The sequence below is a fragment of the Sceloporus undulatus genome, chromosome 5 (assembly GCF_019175285.1).
Source record: "Sceloporus undulatus isolate JIND9_A2432 ecotype Alabama chromosome 5, SceUnd_v1.1, whole genome shotgun sequence".
Classification (NCBI taxonomy): Eukaryota; Metazoa; Chordata; class Lepidosauria; order Squamata; family Phrynosomatidae; genus Sceloporus; species Sceloporus undulatus.
This window is the reverse complement of record NC_056526.1, coordinates 115,993,857-116,012,354: the sequence shown is the minus strand read 5'-3', so window position 1 is coordinate 116,012,354 and position 18,498 is coordinate 115,993,857. Positions and strand designations below refer to the sequence as shown.

General features: G+C 38.2%; 1 protein-coding gene across 2 annotated transcripts in view; it reads right to left on the bottom strand.

Annotated features, from left to right (window-relative positions):
• Positions 1-3,583: 3,583 nt before the first annotated feature.
• The window catches only part of NWD2 (NACHT and WD repeat domain containing 2), a 69,418-nt gene continuing 54,503 nt past the window's right edge, over positions 3,584-18,498 (bottom strand). For both annotated transcript variants that reach the window (XM_042470370.1, XM_042470371.1), the window contains 4 exons: positions 14,578-14,781; positions 11,736-11,880; positions 10,753-11,342; positions 3,584-8,388 (listed from right to left, as the gene is read on the bottom strand). In XM_042470370.1, coding sequence (XP_042326304.1) covers positions 4,450-8,388; positions 10,753-11,342; positions 11,736-11,880; positions 14,578-14,781 — 4,878 coding nt within the window. In that variant the 3' untranslated portion in view covers positions 3,584-4,449. The remainder of the gene's footprint in view (positions 8,389-10,752; positions 11,343-11,735; positions 11,881-14,577; positions 14,782-18,498) is intronic.

Sequence of the window (18,498 nt, the reverse complement as noted above, 5' to 3'; positions counted from 1 at the left end):
ATATTAAAGTTATGACTGTTCATGACATGGTATTTCCCATTTCTATGTATGGTTGTGAAAGCTGGACAGAGAAGAAAGCTGATAGGTGAAGGAAGCTGATTTCAACTCATTTGAAATGTGATGTTGGGGAAGAGTTTACAGATACTGTGTGTGGCTAAAAAGGTCAAACAAAGGCTCCTAGAGCAATTCAGTCCTAGAAACCAAGATTTCTAAACTGAGACTGTCATACCAGGAGAAGACATAACTCACACTAGAAAAGACAAATGATGCTTGATAAGGTGGAAGGCAGTAGGACAAAGAAAAGACTGCATACTAGATGGATACTCAATTGTGGAAGACACAGACCCTCCCCCCAAGTCTGCAAGACCTGAGCAGTCAGTGATGGGGTGACTTGAAGGTCTCTCATTCAGGGGGGTCACCATAAATCAAACTCAACTTGATGACAGTTAACAATTGTTGCAGATTTGCTGTTTCTCAATTCAACTCTCAGAACAATATTGTCATCCTGACAATAGTAGTTCCCAGGAATATTCAAAACCTGGGCGGGGGGAGGAACAATGTAATTTTGACTTTATGTTACTTGGGCTTGCTGATAACGATCCACAAGAGGGTTGGCCCTACATTAATGCAGATAGTAAACTTTGGATGATGTGAAAGGGCAGCAAACTGTTCAATACACTGCTAGGAAAGAGGGGAGGTCCTTGTGGGATGTACTGCCTCATGTTCCAAAGTAAACTTGATTGGCATTGGATACTGTATACTTGGGTGGCTTGTGGGGGCGGCGATGGTGATGATTTGCTCATCTAACCCAGGGAGCACAAATATCTTGGCCTAGTCTTGACTTGGAAACATCCTCTCCACAAATCCTTGTTCCAAATTCACCCTAAAACCAATTGTAATCAGCCTGATCATATGCCTACCAGTAGCCATTTCTGCTTTATAATCGGCTTCTTCAAAAATCTCTGGCCTAGAAGTTTTTTCAGTAGTATGTGAACGATGAAATGAGAAATCTGTGTTTTAACTTGCATCCTATTAACCACTGCATTGCAGCCTTAGTGGCATCTCTCACTCTTAACCAGAGGGATGGCAGGTCCTTTAGTGCCATATACAGTGGGCATGTTAGGTCACAAAGCATTGCTGAAGTGCAGTATTTTACTTTTTCTCATAGGATTCAACAGCAGCCATTCACATAGTGGGGAAAAAAGTAAAGCTGGGTATTTGTGTTACAGTAAAAGCTCTGTAGTCAGATGGTGTGGGGGCTTAGCTCACCCCTGAAGCTGGTATTCTCTGTTTCTAAGGAGACAAGAACTCCCAGCTCTTGGTTCAATCTGTGATGTGATATCAGTAAGTGACTAAGCCTTGGGAACCAGCTTTATACTGCTCAACAAAGCTGGAAGAGCACCAGCAGAGAACACTGAAACAGGGCTGAAATTTCATCCCCTCTAGAAGGAAAGATCCTTCCTAATAGAATTACGATGTCTGCATTAGGTTCATCATATAGTTTATGTTTATTCATACAAACAATGCATACACAAGACTGTATATTGTTTGAAGACAGCAATAGATTTCTAATTTAACAACTCTGTAACAAAATTTAACTAAATTTAACATTTATGAAAATATAAATCTCTGATTGGGTGGTTCTTCCCCCAACAATACAAAGTTTACATAAAAACATTCAATATGATCTATTGGTTGCAAACAAGTTAGGAAAAGTCATTCAAGTCACTTAGTATATACTAGATTGGCTTTCACACAGAATATTCACACGCTGTAGTTATTCCCTAGCTTGGGTGCTTGTTTGTCAGAAAATCAGTCACTGAGGCTCAAAACACAGTCCCACTTATTAACTCCAGATCTGAACCAATAAAGCGAAGCTTTTGTGTGCCCAGTTTTTAAAGCAAAAGGGTGACTGGGGTGCTAAGTCTTGTCTGCATCCACAGCGTATTTGCCCTCTCAAAGGTGATTTTCTCCCATGTGGGATCAGTGAAAATCGAGGAAAAGACTGTGAGGAGGAAAGCTTTGATGTCTCCATAAATGAACACCTTTTGCTCTCAAAATCAAGCCATTTGGGGAAGATTCTACTTTAAATAAATATGTCTCTCAGTCTCATGGTTTGAACCTCAGAGTTCAGCTGTTAGCAGTTAAACAGAAATCTGTTGAATTGGTATCCTTTGAAACATATGTCAAGGACATGCCATGTTTGAAATATGCAGTTAAGTAATCCCACAGCTCAAGTTAAATTAAAGTACCTGCATATAAATCAGTTGGCACTCTGATCCTGTAATCCCAAACTCCACGTATTTGCCTGTAATACCCAGCTCCAAACCCTCATGTTGCAGTTTCTGACACTGAGGTGGAACAGGTGATGCTATCACATAAGTATTTGACCCCCCCCCCCCCAAAATATCTTAGGGCTGGTACATATGTGCATGTACATGGTTTGACCCTCATCCCAGAATAATGGAGTCCTTGAAGACTCTCAGTGGAATGTATGAAATGTCTGCATTTACAAATGTTGTTTGAGTTGAGACTGCACTGGTTATATCTTCAATCTGTGGTGACAAGTATGTGATTACTGTCAATGACTGACACACATCCAGATGCAAATCATACTCCAGAGCAGCTTCTCACCAGATTTTTACAAAATATTTATTCTCTTTATAAAGTACTGCATCACAGGAATGGTGTGTACATCCAGTTTTTGCATCTCCACTTTAAAATGCACATTAAATGATGCACATATATTTGAAGGAAAATGCACCGTGAACACACACACGCCATTCACACTTGTGGTGTCTGCATTTAGTATCTCCCAAAGAAGTGGGGAAAAATAGCCATGTTAAACCCAAGTACTTTACTTTAACAGAGCTGTGGACTGGGACAGATTGTGTTATAGACCATTAGATTATCACTCGATTCAACTAAGTGAACCAAGTGATGGGGAATAAAGGACCATATTTCACAATTTCTGCATTGAAATTGATAAAATACTATAAAAAGGCCATGGGTAGTCCTTTAGCAGGAAGTGGAGAGGCATAAATACTGTATACAGACGTAAGAAATTCATTATAAAGTGAAACTGTAAAGAACCCTTTCGGGGCAGCTGGAGTTTTCAGCATATACACAAGCATAATGTTTGTCCCAGAGTATTTGGTCATCTGATCTGTGTTTCACACAGGATATAACAGGAATGGCAGTAAGGCAAACACTACAAGTATCAAGAGCAATACGCAGCATGTCTAAATGCTTCCTGTTCAAATTTCTGCAAGCACTGGAAAAAGTTGGTCTTTCTTACAACAGAATGATTGATATGTTTGTGTGTATTATGTGTGTGAGTGTATTTTAACACAGAAAGATTGGGGAAGAAGAATTTGTTTATCTCTAATGCCCCCTTTTATTTGAAAATGTTATTTCTTATACAGTGGACCCTTGTTATACGCTAGGGTTTGGTTCCAAGAACCCCCATGGATAACAAAATCTGTGGATGCTCAAGTCCCATTAAATATAATGACATAGCAAAATGGTGTCTCTTACAAAGAATGGAAAATCAAGGTTTGATATTTGAAATTTATACCTTTTTTGAATATTTTCAAACCATAGATGCTTGAATCCATGTATAAAAAATCCGTGTATAAGAAGGGCTGACTGTACACAGTACTAAAATACACTGTGAAAGAGACAGAAAACAACACCATTTCAGGAGTTACGACCCTTTCTTACTTGACCTAGATAATCAGCAGTTCTTACCATTTGTACCTTTATAACAAAAGAACTGCGATACACGTCCAGACATACAATTTACTTAAAAGCATTTTTGATTATAAGATGTTTTGCTACCTCACATGTTGCTATTTGTAGAGTTTCACCTTCTATACTATTTCCTTTGAAACAATGGATACAATCCAAGCAAAGTGAAGTAAGGTTGTCTAGGGAGATTTATTTTGTTTCTAATCAAATCAGTTAGACTTGAAAGTGCTAAACACCAATTGGATTGTGCCTCTCTCCTGTTAATTTTTTTTCAAATAACAGTAGTAGCTACTAATTCAAATGTTTATGGAATGCATCAAGTCTTCCAGGTATCCCATCATGTGCACCATTAGAAGGATAAAATTCATTTTTGCATGTGAGCTGGGGAATTAGGCTTACGGCCACCTGGGTTTTTTAAAAAATGGCTGGCTTGCCTCATTCCAATATGAAATGTAGCTTCATGTCTTGTTAAAAAGCTTTAAAATATTTTTTTCAATTTTTTTATAATGTCAAAATAATGATGATATTGCTAGAAATCTCCAGTCAAGGACCTTGGATCAAGACTCATAGTTGAGTATTTAAACTTGTAGCCCATTCATTTTAAATATTTTTCTTTTCAAACTTGTTATAACAAAATATAAATAAGATGAACAGAAATTTGTTATATGGAATGAACTATTTTGTCAATAATGTACATAATCAATTGTCAGCAGTGAACCCATGCCCTCTGCAATCGATGGCAGAACACACTTTGTCATAGCAATAGTTGTGTTTTTTGGTTGGGGTTGCTTCAGTTGCCTCTGGGTCTGCCACTGTGATGGGACTGTCTCTTGCAAACACTTCTGTAGATTCCCTCCATATGCAGTCTGCTGTCACCTTGAAGCTATAACTGTGACACTTTGGTCTAATCACTTGTGTTGCATTGTTGAAAATCTGTCGGCTATTTGAAGTAGCAATTTTAATTTTCAATGCTGCATCCACTCGATCCACTACAGTGTAAGTGCCTATGCTTCCGTCATCAAAGCCTACAATAATGTTTAAATGCCTCTGGGAAAGAGCGAGGAAAGTTGGAGTTTTATAAAGGGAACAAGCACCAATATTTTTCCCATCTGCCAATCTCATTACAATTAGGATAGAAATTGCACCATTATCATCATCCTCTTCACCTGTGCGAAAACAAATGTACACAAGGTAGCGACCATCCTGAGACAACCTCTGCCTCCAGATGATGCCAGAAGCATGGACAACCCGGAGCTTGCCACTGTGAAGATCAAGTACATTGATATTCTCATCACCACGGGATATGATCCCCAGTTTTCCATTGGGAGATATTTCAAAATCCTCTAAAGTCTTGAGAAAAGTGTTAGGGAGTTGTACACGTCTGCAGATGACTTCTTCAGCAAGACTCCAAATGTTCACAGTTTCAGTAGATGTTATAAAGACAACTATGTCAGGGCAGTCTGGGATCAGTTTGATATCAACTATGGTTATACCATCATCGCAACAGAATTTCTTGGTTATACTCCCTGTCCAGAGACTTACTGCCAACACTTTATTTTTTGTCATTCCAACTACAAATGTATTAGCAGTGGTTATAAATGCATTCTGTAAGGCAACAAGAATATTGCAAACTCTATGGCCTGTTGCCAGTCTCCAAACTCTGGATGCATTTTGCTCACAGAGGGAGACAACAAACTGATCATTGTGTGTTATCAACAGCTGGCTTATTCTTTGTCCATTAATGCGGAAGAGATTTTCACCAGTACTAGTTTGCCATACATATTGACTGCATTTGTCATCGGACGTAATCATCAATTTTCCATTGGAGGTCAGCACACAGTTTTCAACAAGACTTTCATGCTTAAATACAGCTTCAATGAATCCTGTGCCAAAGTTCCATTTATGTATAACTTCAGAGCCATCAAGTGTATAAATCACTTCGCCTTTGGCAGGCAATATCAGTCTTTGGATTGGCTTGCCAGTTTTGTCAATGTTGGACATTGCAGTTATAATATCTATATCCCAGATAGAAAGGACACCACTGGTAGATAAGGATAGCAGCATGTTATGATGATTCGACTTAATTAATTTGACAATGTTTCCTGAGATTTCTTGTAAGCTTGCCATACATTGTCCTGTGTCTCTCCTCCAAACAAAAATGGCAGAGGTATTTTCAATAGAAGCAACAATGCAGTCACCATTTTTGGACAACGCGGCTGATACAAAGCGCTCATTGTGTTTAGCTCTAAACTTTTCAACTACTTTCCACATGCCAGTGTCCAGAAGCTCTATATTGAGTGACTTACATATTAAAATTGCACTTTGGTCTTCAGCTAGTTCAATACTGACAAATTCGCTATCCCCTCTCTTGCAATCAAAGTCATCTGTCAGTTGGGGATTGGTGATTTCCTCTGTGTTCCAAATGGAAAGACCACCTTCACTGTCGACCATCACCATCTCTTGAGCTGTATCTAGGACTAGAAGAAATTTGACAAACCCACCAGAAAATTCTGAGGTCACAGTGGCCAGCTTATCTCCACTGCCTAAATGGAATACAGATGCAGTATTCAAGTACTGTCCACAGAAAGCATACATTCCATCCGGGGAACACTGGACACAAGTCACTTCATACCAGCAATGGAACTGATAAAGTGGCCATCCATAAAGTAGATCTATCACAGTAATGTCTTTGCTAGCTTCTAGCCATGAAAGTGCATGATTTACTGATAGAGTAAATCCATTTATAAAACTGGAGCCTATACCAATTCCACCATGCTTTGATCCCTTAATCTCTACCTCCGACAAAAGGCAAGAATTTAGGTTGTCATAAATCAAGAGTGTGTTCTTTGTTGTTGCCACAACAAGGTATTTTTCATCACTAGTCAGCTTCATGCCCAAGATTACTGACTGAGCTGTTGTAATTTGCCGTAATAGCTGACGTGTCTCCACATCCCAAGTACTGATGGAGCCATTTTCTAGAGCTACAATGACTGTACTTGGATTAAAAGTAGGCAAGATTTCAGTGATTTGAGTGCAACTAGAAGACAAAGGTAATCTCTCAGGGCTGTAAGTTACATCCATTGAAGAATGCAATGGAACAATAGAGCAGTATTTAGGACCATCTTTATCACATTCCAGAAGAAGCTGCCTCAATTTAGGCAATGAGCTAACAACTGGAAGAAGCCTCTGTTGTAATTCAGCAGAGAGAGTGCCTGGGTATTTTATTACTTTGTACTTTATGGCACGAAGTGTATTTGCAAGGAATTTTAGTTCCTTTTCTTGTGAATAGTTATAGGCCAATTCCACATCAGAGAGGGCTTTGTCAAACTGCCCAATTTTGATCATGGTGTATAGCCAACTGAAGTTCATAATGACACCATACAGCATGTCATCTGTTTTTCCACATTGTGTCAAGTGGTGCAAAAGCTCTGTCATTTTTCTATGGTTGACAAAAAAGATGTCAGGCTCCAAAGGGTTACACTGGAATACCCAAGGCTGATCAGGTGACTGCCTATCAAAATTTGTTTGATCCATTATGTGTTTCTCCTCATCATTCATGCTCCTGCTGTCACTATCAAGGCAACCATTTAGATACTGGTCTTCACTGTAAAGAGACTTCCTTCTGCCTCCTGACCAAACACCCAGAAAATATTCAGCCATTACAGTATGCATTTCATGAACATCTTCTTCATTGTGAAGATACATCTTTTGGGCAATAAGCTGCAGATGCCTATTTGCCCATACTAATAGGGTAACATTTTTAACTTGTCTTTCTATCAGGTATCCAGTTAGTCCTTCTTTCAGTCTTGCAATGTAAATGTAAGGTATTCTCAGTGGGTTGTGCTGCCTGATGTTCTCGTTTAGTTCAAACATGACTGTGTTGTCAAGAGCCAAAACGTCTTCCAGTTCCATTTCACTCAGACCAGACTTGCACATGGTGATATAACCAAGGGCCCGTGATACAAGTCTGGGTCCACAGTTGTTTTCTAGTGACCAGAACATTTGCTCTATGCTATCATGGACAGTCACACAGAGAGAAGACTCATCAACATCTTTATGAGATCTCCAGTTTCGGACCTCTCTAAAGGTTAAGTTTACAAACATAGGCAGTGTGCACCTGGAAAAAGCTTCATTGACATAGATTTGTTGTCCTGATGTTACTTTTCTCTTAACTTGGAGCAGCTGATGCTTGAGAACTTGACTACACATCTTTCTGTCCCTAGAAATCAATTCAATGAAGTTATCCTCATCATGTATAAGGCACCTCAGTTTTTGCAGGATTCCGTGTTTGTTTGGCAGTGTTGACAAGATAATTCTTACTGAACGGGGCAAATGCACAGGTAGCCACCATAACTTTCTAGCATCATCATTATCTGAAAGCTGCTCTACAGAATCAAATATCATAACCAGAGGTCTGTGAAATGAAGACTCATTCAAAAGGTTTATAAATAGCTCCCGGAGGTCGTGGATTTTTTTGGGATAATTTTGTACAAGGCATCGATAGTTAATTGCTAATTGTTCACAAATACTTTGAAGCAGGTTCCTAAGGTCTGTACTCATCTCAGTGGATCCCAAAAATCTGATAACTACTACAGGATCTGATTCTGGTCCCATTTCTTCCTTCAGCCAAGCATAAGCCTACAAATGTAGAAATACAGACAGGTTATTATCTGATCTAGCAGAATAATCAAGGAAGGACAGTAAAAATCAAACAAATCTTAAGTAGTTATATAGGAATTATATCTAAATATTAAGGAGAACTGAATTAAATCTCTGTGTTAGGATTTTCCACTTCATGTAAGTAGAGACTATAAAGTTGACCATCAATTTTGTTCAAGCTGCTGTGTTCCCTTCTCTTTATCCTTTTTAGTCCTCTCCTTTGCTTTTTCTGCACATATTCTCTTCCCTTACAGGGAACTGGTAAGTAGGAGCCTAATGATTTTACAAGAAATGCTGATAATACAGCTGCAAATATAGTTATTCTTCTGTGTATCCTAGAAAAATGGCTACTAATGCTATGCAATTTCTTAGCCAGTTCTAATGATATCTAAATTAGGTTGTTGGGATATTTATTTCAGTGCAAAACATGATGTACAAGTTTGTCTGTCTTATGGCTCACCATGTTAACTTTTCAGCTTCTCTGTTTATTCATTTTCAATATTTCTATGTCACTGTTTAAGGAAACAATAAACAACAACAGTCTGGCACAACAGGTTTTTAAGGCTGACTTAAAAACAGGGAGCGAGTCATGCAGGTTAACCTCTACCTCAAGGAGGTCCTTTTCCATCTCGGCCCCAACCCTCTGGAACACGCTGCCCATAGAGCTCCACTCGGCCACCTCCCTGGCCCAGTTTAAGAAGGAGCTCAAAACCTTCTTATTTTTATTAGCATTCCCGGACGCTGGTCCTGGTTAGCTTCCCCCTCTGGCAGCAGTGGTCGGCTGGCCAGAAATTGGTTTTAATGTAATTTTAATGATTATTGTTGTTATTATTTATTGTGTTGTAATTGTATTTGTATTGGTATTATGTTGTGCACTGCCCTGATCATGGGAAGGGCAGTATAAAAATAAAAGTTTTATTTATTATTATTATTATTATTATTATTATGCACATGTCTTCATTCCATATGGGATGGGGCCACTGCACTAAAGACCCTCTTGTGCCTGCCAAGCTAGTAGACCCTTTTGGTAGGTAAGATTCATCTTTTTAATTTTAATAAATGAATAAATTATGATGGCCTATAAATAAGAGGAAGATTAGAATTGTACCAAATTATGTAACACATTGCAGGGATAACTGTGAATTTCACTTTCTGTAAAAGGCAGCAGTGTGCATTCACATCTACCCTGTTTAAATAGAGGCTTGTTGAGGAGGGCCTCCAAACCTCACACTTGTACACAAGTGCCACTGAAATGAGATTGTGTCTCAGTGCAGATTTCCCCCCAAGAAAAAATCCATGACCAAGTGGTGGAGTCCACATTAGGGTGAGACAAATGCCAGTTTCAGGAGTAGAAGCTTACCAAAAGATGATGCCCCTCCAAAGCTAAACATTTAAATGTTGCATCATAGAAGTGACCATTAGCATGATGCCTGGTACTTTTATACTACTACTGGCATCAGATATGTGGCTTTTTATTGAAAGAATTGCTCAGATCTTTCAGCACTTTGTCCCAGATGGCCATCTAAAGGGAGAGCACCACAGCAGCAGAAGTGGGATCTCAACAAGCTGATTTTTCAACTTTGGAATGAAAAGTGGGAAAGATGAAGACCCCCTCTTTGCCCCTGAAACAGTATGGGGATTGGATAAGAGGGCTTTCCTAGCAAAAATAGTTTTATAATAGTGTTTGGAAACATTGCTGCAAGTATGTATGTGTACAGAACACAAGGTGGAATCCTGTACTCAGTGACTGGGGAGTAGAGTAAACTTAGTGACACTTACTTCTGAATAGACATGTACAAGCTGAACCATATGAATCAGCATTTCAGTTTTCTGTCTCTCACATCTTTGCATTTCTACAAATTGAATCTGTGGCCACTGAAAAGCTCAAGAGCTGTTCGGCACAGGTAGAATAAGGAAAGAGAGTATGAAGGTGCATTCATAGGTCAGAATCCTTTTGGAAATTTTATACTAATGTAACCATCCCTCCCAGCTAACCTAAAATGTCTTTTCTAGACATTCACCACTCTCTTGTGCAAGAACTTTGGCCTGGTTATATCAAGGCAGTTGCAGACCTCTGGGTACAGTGCCCTCCCAACTACTGGTGTATTCTGGCTGGCAGAGATATGTGTTCTCCCAAAAAGCCAACTGAATCTGTAAACCTGCCAAGCTGTAAAGTTGCCAAGATCTATACTGATCTGTTCTAAGGAGGAAAACAGTGGGAAATGTCTAGGAAGATTTAGAGTTATAGCTTACTATAAAATATGATTGTACTTAAAATAAAAAGTAGTTTTTGTAGTTAAGTTTACAATAGCACAATAAATACACATAGTGTGTGCACTTTACCTTCTTTGCCACTTCTGCTACTAAAAAGGTTTTTCCAGTGCATGGTCCTCCATATATGACAAGAGGGTTAATGTGGCCCATTTTCCTAGGCAGAAGGTATTTGTGCATAATATTCCTAGCGTCACACTTGTATTCATAGAATGAAGAGTAGGTTCTACATAGTGAGGAATGTTGAAGGACTTCATCATAGAGCCAGTCTGTCTCTATGTCAAAATTCTGTTGCACGGTTGCCTGAATTATATCAACCATGTCCTCATAAAACTGTTTGCCAAGCCCTTCAATATAATGGTTCTCCACTTCTTGGGTGTAACCATGTTTGATGTCGCAATGGGTAACAGAAGTGTAGACTCTCAAATTAGATGATGCAACAATGGTAGGAACAAATTCATCCCTGAGTTTGATGAGTTTTTCAAGTGCTTCTGGGTCACGCACATGCTTTCCACCTGCATGAAGTACATCCATGTATTTCTCCATCTCTGGAACTTTAACAAAACGCTCTATGTTTGCAATCTTCCGAATGTAGCAAACACACTTCTTTAGGAAAGCTGGGGTTTGTTTTCCTAATGCAAAATCAAATTCATCTTCGATAGCTGGGAGGGGAATAAAAAGAGGAAGAGGAAATCTAAAGTTCCCACAAAACAGAGTGAAAAAATGCTCTGTTGAATCTAAATCCACAATAGGCCACATAACCTTCCCCATACTCTTTTGCTGGTGTCAGGACCCCAAAAGGAAAAAAGAAAAGCACTTTGTCATCTTTGTATTATCTTTCCTATTTCTGAGTCACCCACGAGCATGATAAAGAGCATGGCAGAAGCTAGGAATTGTTATACCTGATTAATAATTATGTAAGATTAATTATTAAAATTAAAAGAAAATAAAAATGTTTCCTGTTTTGAACATACTTCCCTGAGCATGGAACTATGTTACAGTTGTTTATCAATGGACATCTCTCTGTGCATTGTGTGCCTGAATTTAATGTTTACCAGAGGAAAGATATCTCTTTGCTTGACTGTGTTTCATTTTCCCCTTTTCATATAGCATCTTCACAGCTGTCTTAAAAATCATCTTAATTTCTTCTGATACTTCCTGCCATTTGGATTCACTTACAGGGTTTGAGGATGCTTCCATCTTTAAAATAACAAAAACAAAAAATTAATTGTTGTCAGAGCCAAGAGTTGCACCTATATAATATGAGTTACTGTACATTTAAGCTAACAACCAGTAATGATTCAAGATATACCTTAAATAATTCAGCAAAGAGAAAGCTGCCCTAAACTTCACCAGTATCCACACATGTATTTGTATTTCACAGAATGACTAGAATAAACATTCATATAGATAACACATGATGATTAGGTAACATGGTGTATAACAAATGCTCAGTTACAGAATAGACTATTAACTGAAAAATAAACGACAAAGAATAGATTTGGGACAGATTTAACAGTTTGAACTATGAACCAAGAATGCTTCCTTACATTAAAAATTGCCTGAAAACAAAAACCTAGGAGAGCAGAAGGAAAAAATCTACAAAGTCTAGCTCTTTTAAGTTTTTTTTAATTTAGAAAGAATTTTAAAAGCAGAAAAGCAATAAAAATGCAATCTCTCCAATTGAAGACTTAATGCCATCTATTCAGTCACTTGTTTAGTTGTGTGAATAAAGCAACATCAAAATAAACATCAAGGATAGAGAAATGCAATGATGTACATATACATATGAACTAGGCCTATATTTAGGCAGAACAGATGTGTTGGGCCTGCCTCAATACATATTTAATTTGAGATATTACTGACATATGTCAGTATAATATTGTAAAAGTACTGTTTTGTAGTTGTTAACTGCCTCAAAGTCGATCTCCATCTATGGCAACCCTACTTAACCTGATTTAAATGAAAGTTATATCAACCTGTGTTAATGTTGTTCCACTAAAATCAATTATTTTTTTTAAAAGGGATGCATTTGGCTGGTTTATGTCATTTTATTGTTATGTTTCCAAGTATTATATATTATTATTTGGTTGGATTATGTTTTCAAGTATTATTTATTCAAAATGTCTTAGTCCATCATTTGGCCCAGGGTTCAAGGCAGTTTACGAAAACATAATTTCTTTAAAATTAAAAAAATATGCATAAAAAGAATAAAATATTCAAGAAAAAGGTAAAGTCCCTTGCTAAGTGATTCATTTTTATGCATGGAACAGAAATTTCATTTCTCCTTCTCCTCCTCCCTCCTCCTGTGCCTGCAGCCCCAAATCTGATCCAGAAGGTTTCCCAAATCTGTGGAGGATACCTGGAGGGCATGTGGGGTGATGCAGGGGTGGAAACTGCTCCTCCCCATTCCACTGATGGATGCATTGCCTTAGCTCAAAGTACTAACTGCCCACAAGGATATACCAATAATGAATACAGACCTTACATAGAAGTTTTTAAAAGCAACAAATTCCAGTATATTACCAATATATGAATGGAAACTAAGGTCTGAAATAGACGGCTCTGAAGGGGCTGGAGATGCAAGAGTAGTTGTCTCAAAACTAGGCATAGTTCAGGTTGATGGATTGGATTGGATACAGAAAGTGCAAGGCCAAAAGCAAAGACCTGTGCCAGTGTATTTAGGCCCAGAGAAAAAATAGGCTATAATTGTGTATCTGAATTTGTTTTTAAACTGAATAATTTGTTGTCTTTTGTTGGGAATGGGGATTGTGATTTTATGACTTTGTATATGTAATTGTTATTTGCTTATTTTTTGGAACACACCTCGATCCGAAATGGAGAGGCGGGCTAAACATTATTATTATTATTATTATTATTATTATTATTATAGTGGAAGGCTGCTTTTGTGTTTTTCTAAAAGCTGAACAATTTCACCTAAATAGGTCTTCAGTTTGAAATCTAAAGATATTTATCTTTGTACTTCTATGCCTATGGGTGTGCAGAATGCAACACTGCTAGAGGATGTTTTGAACTGCTTTGGTTTGGGATCCCATTCTGTTTTACAAATGAACACTGAATGCTGTATCCAAGGAATAGGATAATTCTTTCTCATAAATTATTGGCTGTTCTGCTGATTGCTAGGAAGATTGCCAAGTGGAATGGTGTGTATGTTTCTGTGTGTACTCTGGCATCCTGCCAGCTTTGAACTGGACTGTAATCAAAAAATTATTTTGCTCAACAGCCTCTAGGTATGAATGTCTCCCTATCTCTACAAACCAGTGAAGTGTTTGAGCTTTTTATTTAGGGGTGGCCAAACTTGTTCTCTTGAAGTATACACTGCTCCTGGCCAGTCAACTGAAACAGAAACAGAGGGAAGAAATAAGGACGTGTGGTAGCATGAAAAGGGTCTGTGGAAATTAGATTAGGATAGCAGCAGTGTTATAGGACGTATGTGTATGAGTGTAGAGTTGGCCCTCTGTTTTCGCAGGGGATCTGTTCCAGACTCCCCTGCGTAAAAACAGAGGTTCACGTATATTCAACCCTCATAGGCTTGAAGGGGGTGCATCCCCGTGTGTGCGGCCTGTGCGTGTGCGCCATTGGAAATAGCAGAGGTCACCCCTCCACAGATATTTGAGGGCGCGAATCCCAGATCCACAAGTTAGGAGAGGCAACTGTGACTATGAATTTACTCATAGCTTTCTTGGATGAATCCTAGTAACTGCAGTTTGGTGAAGATGCTGAAATTTCTTTGTTACACTTTGTTAGCACTTTTGCCGTTACACTTTGTTAGGATCCTTATGGAATGATAGCATCCAGAATACAATGACTATAAAACAAGTTTAAGCCTACAGTGTGTAGATGTGTCAAAAATAATATTATATGAAGGTGAGTTACCATATTGGGATTGCTCTTCAGAATATCAGGTTTTGGTTTGAGGTAATAAGTCGGCGGCACTGCATTCTCATCTCTGCAATACCACTCTTCCAAAATCCTTGTTTCCAGTTTTGCCTCAACAGCAGCATCCAGAATCATTTCAAATTCTGATGATTCCACTTCTCCTGGTATTCGCATACTTCCATATTTTTCTCCCAAAAGGCCCTGTGTATGTGGCAAGAGAGAGCACAGTTTAATAATAATGCTAAATATATAGTTAGTGATGGTTTGGTTCCTAGTTTTGGAATGTCTGACTGGCTATGAAGGCGTACATGATTAATCTATTAAATAAAATCCACAATTATTCAAGAATTATTGGAACCAATACTGGGACCAGCTGCAATTTCATATATACTTACATGAAAGTAATCTATACAAATCAAGGGAGACTAATTGCTGACTCAACTTGCATAGGCTCAGACTGCTTGCTTACAAGACCATGATAATTTACTGAAGAGTATGTGCTATTGATTGAAGAAGAAACCTGAGTCTAAGTAAATATGTATTGGGCACTGGATTGCATACCTGACAATGCTGCATTAAAAAAAGAAAAGTAGAATGTAGACAAAAAAACCCTGCTTTTTAGTGCCAAGATGTGTCATTCTCTCTCATCCCCTTGTAAACTCTTGCCAACTTAGAACTGGACTGCAGTCAACAACATATTAGGCCCACCAGACACAAGATATAACTGTCTCTCTGCAATATTTAAATATGTTGTCCAAGGCAGCCAGCTGTGGCTCTTGAGCGGGACACAGCTTGTTGCCACTAAGAAGAAGCAGAAACTGAGATGAAAAATGAGCCAGGGGGTTAGAGACATGGCAGCATGGAAGGCAATTAGACAAGTCAAATAGCCTACGTATATATACTACAAATTTATGCCAGTATTTAATTTTTAAAAAAATATAAACATTTTCCCACTCCATGCAGTGAACAGCCCTGGCAATGAAAATAACATTGATGGTTAGTGGTATGTTAAAAAGATGCCACAGAAACTGCATAGCAGTGGTCAGACTTAGCCAGCATTTAATAAAGAATTTGTCATTCTTTTTTTGTGGTATTACAAATGGATGCCTAGAAGCCAAAATACACCTATGTCCCCTCGACTACCTACTGAGCAGCACTTTCTGACAAAGGCATCAAAACGCAAATAGTTTTCCTGGGTGCTAATTTTGCAACCTTATTTTAAAAGTATATCTATATTATTGTAAAATTAATTAGGTATATATGACATTAAACTCAGAGTGTTTTGAACTATTGGTAGAGAATGCGAAAAATGGCATTAGGCAGATGTTATTCAGAATGGACAATGTCAACAATTAAGTATGCATAGGAGATTTATCATTTAAATGCGCAATTTTACCGAAATATTTTAAAAATCCATCCAAAATACATACATAAATGGAGATATTTAATGAGTGTGCTTTCCTAAGAGTACTCAGATCTTTTATAGATGAAAGTACCTAGTTCTTTGGATGACTAATTTAATGGCCCTTCTTGGACAAGATTTACATTTTTAGAGCATTTCAATCATGGAGAATTTTTGTTTAAATTAGTTCACTTCTTCAACTAAAATGTACTTCAGGGTTTCATCTACTTTTCACTGTTTGGTACAACCACAAATTCTAAGAAATATTATGTGTTACATCATTCCTAAACATTGACAAAGATATTTGGGGTGGAAGAAATGAGCCTTAAAGTTAGTTAAAACAAGCTGATAATTTATGGCAAGAAAAGATTAACTCCATGGGATTAGGCAAGGAAGACTTACAAACATGGTTTTGTTTTAATTCTGTTCCTTCTTATGCCATGGAATGGTGGCAAAAAGCAACATTTGCAGACATAAAACCTTAAACATCACACAGAACAATTCTATACATGTTAACTAACAAAGTCCTATTATGTTAATTGGGGCTGGGTTTCTAACATAGCTCCTAGGATAATCATAACTGTGAGAAACAAACTCTTCTTTCTTGCTTGCTAAAGGAGCAAAATATTTGAGGAACCATCACTGGATGCATATTAGAAAAATCTTCAGGAATTGAATTTTCAGTCTACTTAGAGACACAGATCCAGGCAAGTCATGTGAGGTGGGCCCCATGGACTTCAATGAGTAAAGCCAATAATAACTAAATCTATATATTGATAAGCAGTTACATTTAAAATGCACTACTAATTACAACTAATTAGAAGAATGACTTCCTGAGGATTTTTGTACAGTGCCAGCTTGTCCTCTGGACATACTGGCCTTAAATTATTTAAATTAAATTTAAATTTAAATTATTTAAAATATTAAAAAGTTATGTTGGGCAAATGGACAATTATTCTAAGTAATTAAAACTTAATTATTGAGGAGAATTGAAACAAAAATACAGGTGGAATCTAAGAAGCCTTCTGTTATGAGGGCATTACTGTTTTGGAAGGATGATGGTGCTGGTCAAAAGCATAATGCAATCTGCAAATATTGAGGAATCAGATTCCTAATTTATCAAGATAACAGAAGATTTCTTTTCTCTGGCTTCCATTAGCTCATTATTAATAAAAGCAGTCAGTGGCAAAAGGAAAGTGCAGAATGACTGCGGGGGAAAGCAGAAAGGCCAAAAGGAGAAACCAAAGGCTGGCTGCCCCCAATTGACCTGGATGATGGTCCCAAACAGGCTGCCAGCAGGAACAGATTAAATACACTGCCTCAGGCGGCCTCAAACTGGCTTCCAGACGCATCAGGGGTATATTTCGTTTAAATGCCATGCATCCAAAGTGGCCCGAAGCTGCTCCATTTGGCCCATTTGTTTTGGCCCTTGGTCTCCACAGTAAAAGCAGCCATAAATGTTTCCATACATAGAGTGAGAAGAGAACTGAACAAACTTAAAATATCCCAGTACAATGGGACTTGCGCCTGCATAATCACGTACAGGACTGAACTGAACTGCAAGTGTTTTTACATCTGACAATTAGTTTCTCCAATGTATCCCTAAATAGTCTTTTTGAAGCTGTATGTACATAATTATTGTTTGCTACATTTTTATTCTACCCTTTTTTTGGGAAATGCAGAGTGTGTGCTCTGGGTCTGATCTATAACTACTGCTCTATAATAATGTATAATAACTGCTTCATTTTTGAAAATCAGTCTGTTAACCTGGCATGTGGCACAATCCTAAATATGTTTACTCTGATATAAGATCTTCTACATTCAGTGTGTCAAGACTGTATATGGCCTCAATCTTAGTGTCTCGTGAACAGAAGGATCCTAATTTTGGGCTGCCACCACCAACAAGCCAAAATTTGTTTTCACAACTCAATTCAGTGATGTCTAAGTAGCTCTAAGGCCCACCATGAGACAGGGATAAAATCCTATCCTCTTTCAAACAGTGAGATATTTTGGGTTTTCCCAGTTACTACTGAAACTAATGCAAGGTTCAGGAGTTCCCTCAATTTTTGCCCTCCCCTGAGAGAAAAGCAGGAGATATTGCTAGAGGAAATGAGTTAGCAAGTGTATTTGTGGCCCCCTGTCTTTATATCCCAGAATAGAAAATCTGTTATGCTGCAAGGATGGCACCACTCTATATCCCTAGTTAACATAATTAGCACTGAGATCATCTATGGCTCAGAAGAGCCCCTTACCAACAAAGCTACCCTATAACTGAAGATACTGCCCAGTAATGTTATTGCCATGAGGGGTCTGGTTGGCACCACTTTTTTTTTTGTTCCTGGTACCACTCCCTGCAAAATGGTGGGTGATGGCAATTTTGTATAGGAATGAGACAAGGTGCTATTTGGCTCTGACTCTTCACAGGTTATTCCCCCAAATGCAATGCTTGACGCCTAAACATTGGTGCCATCCACATCCAGAATGGATATGGACAAAAATGAATTACATTGAATAAG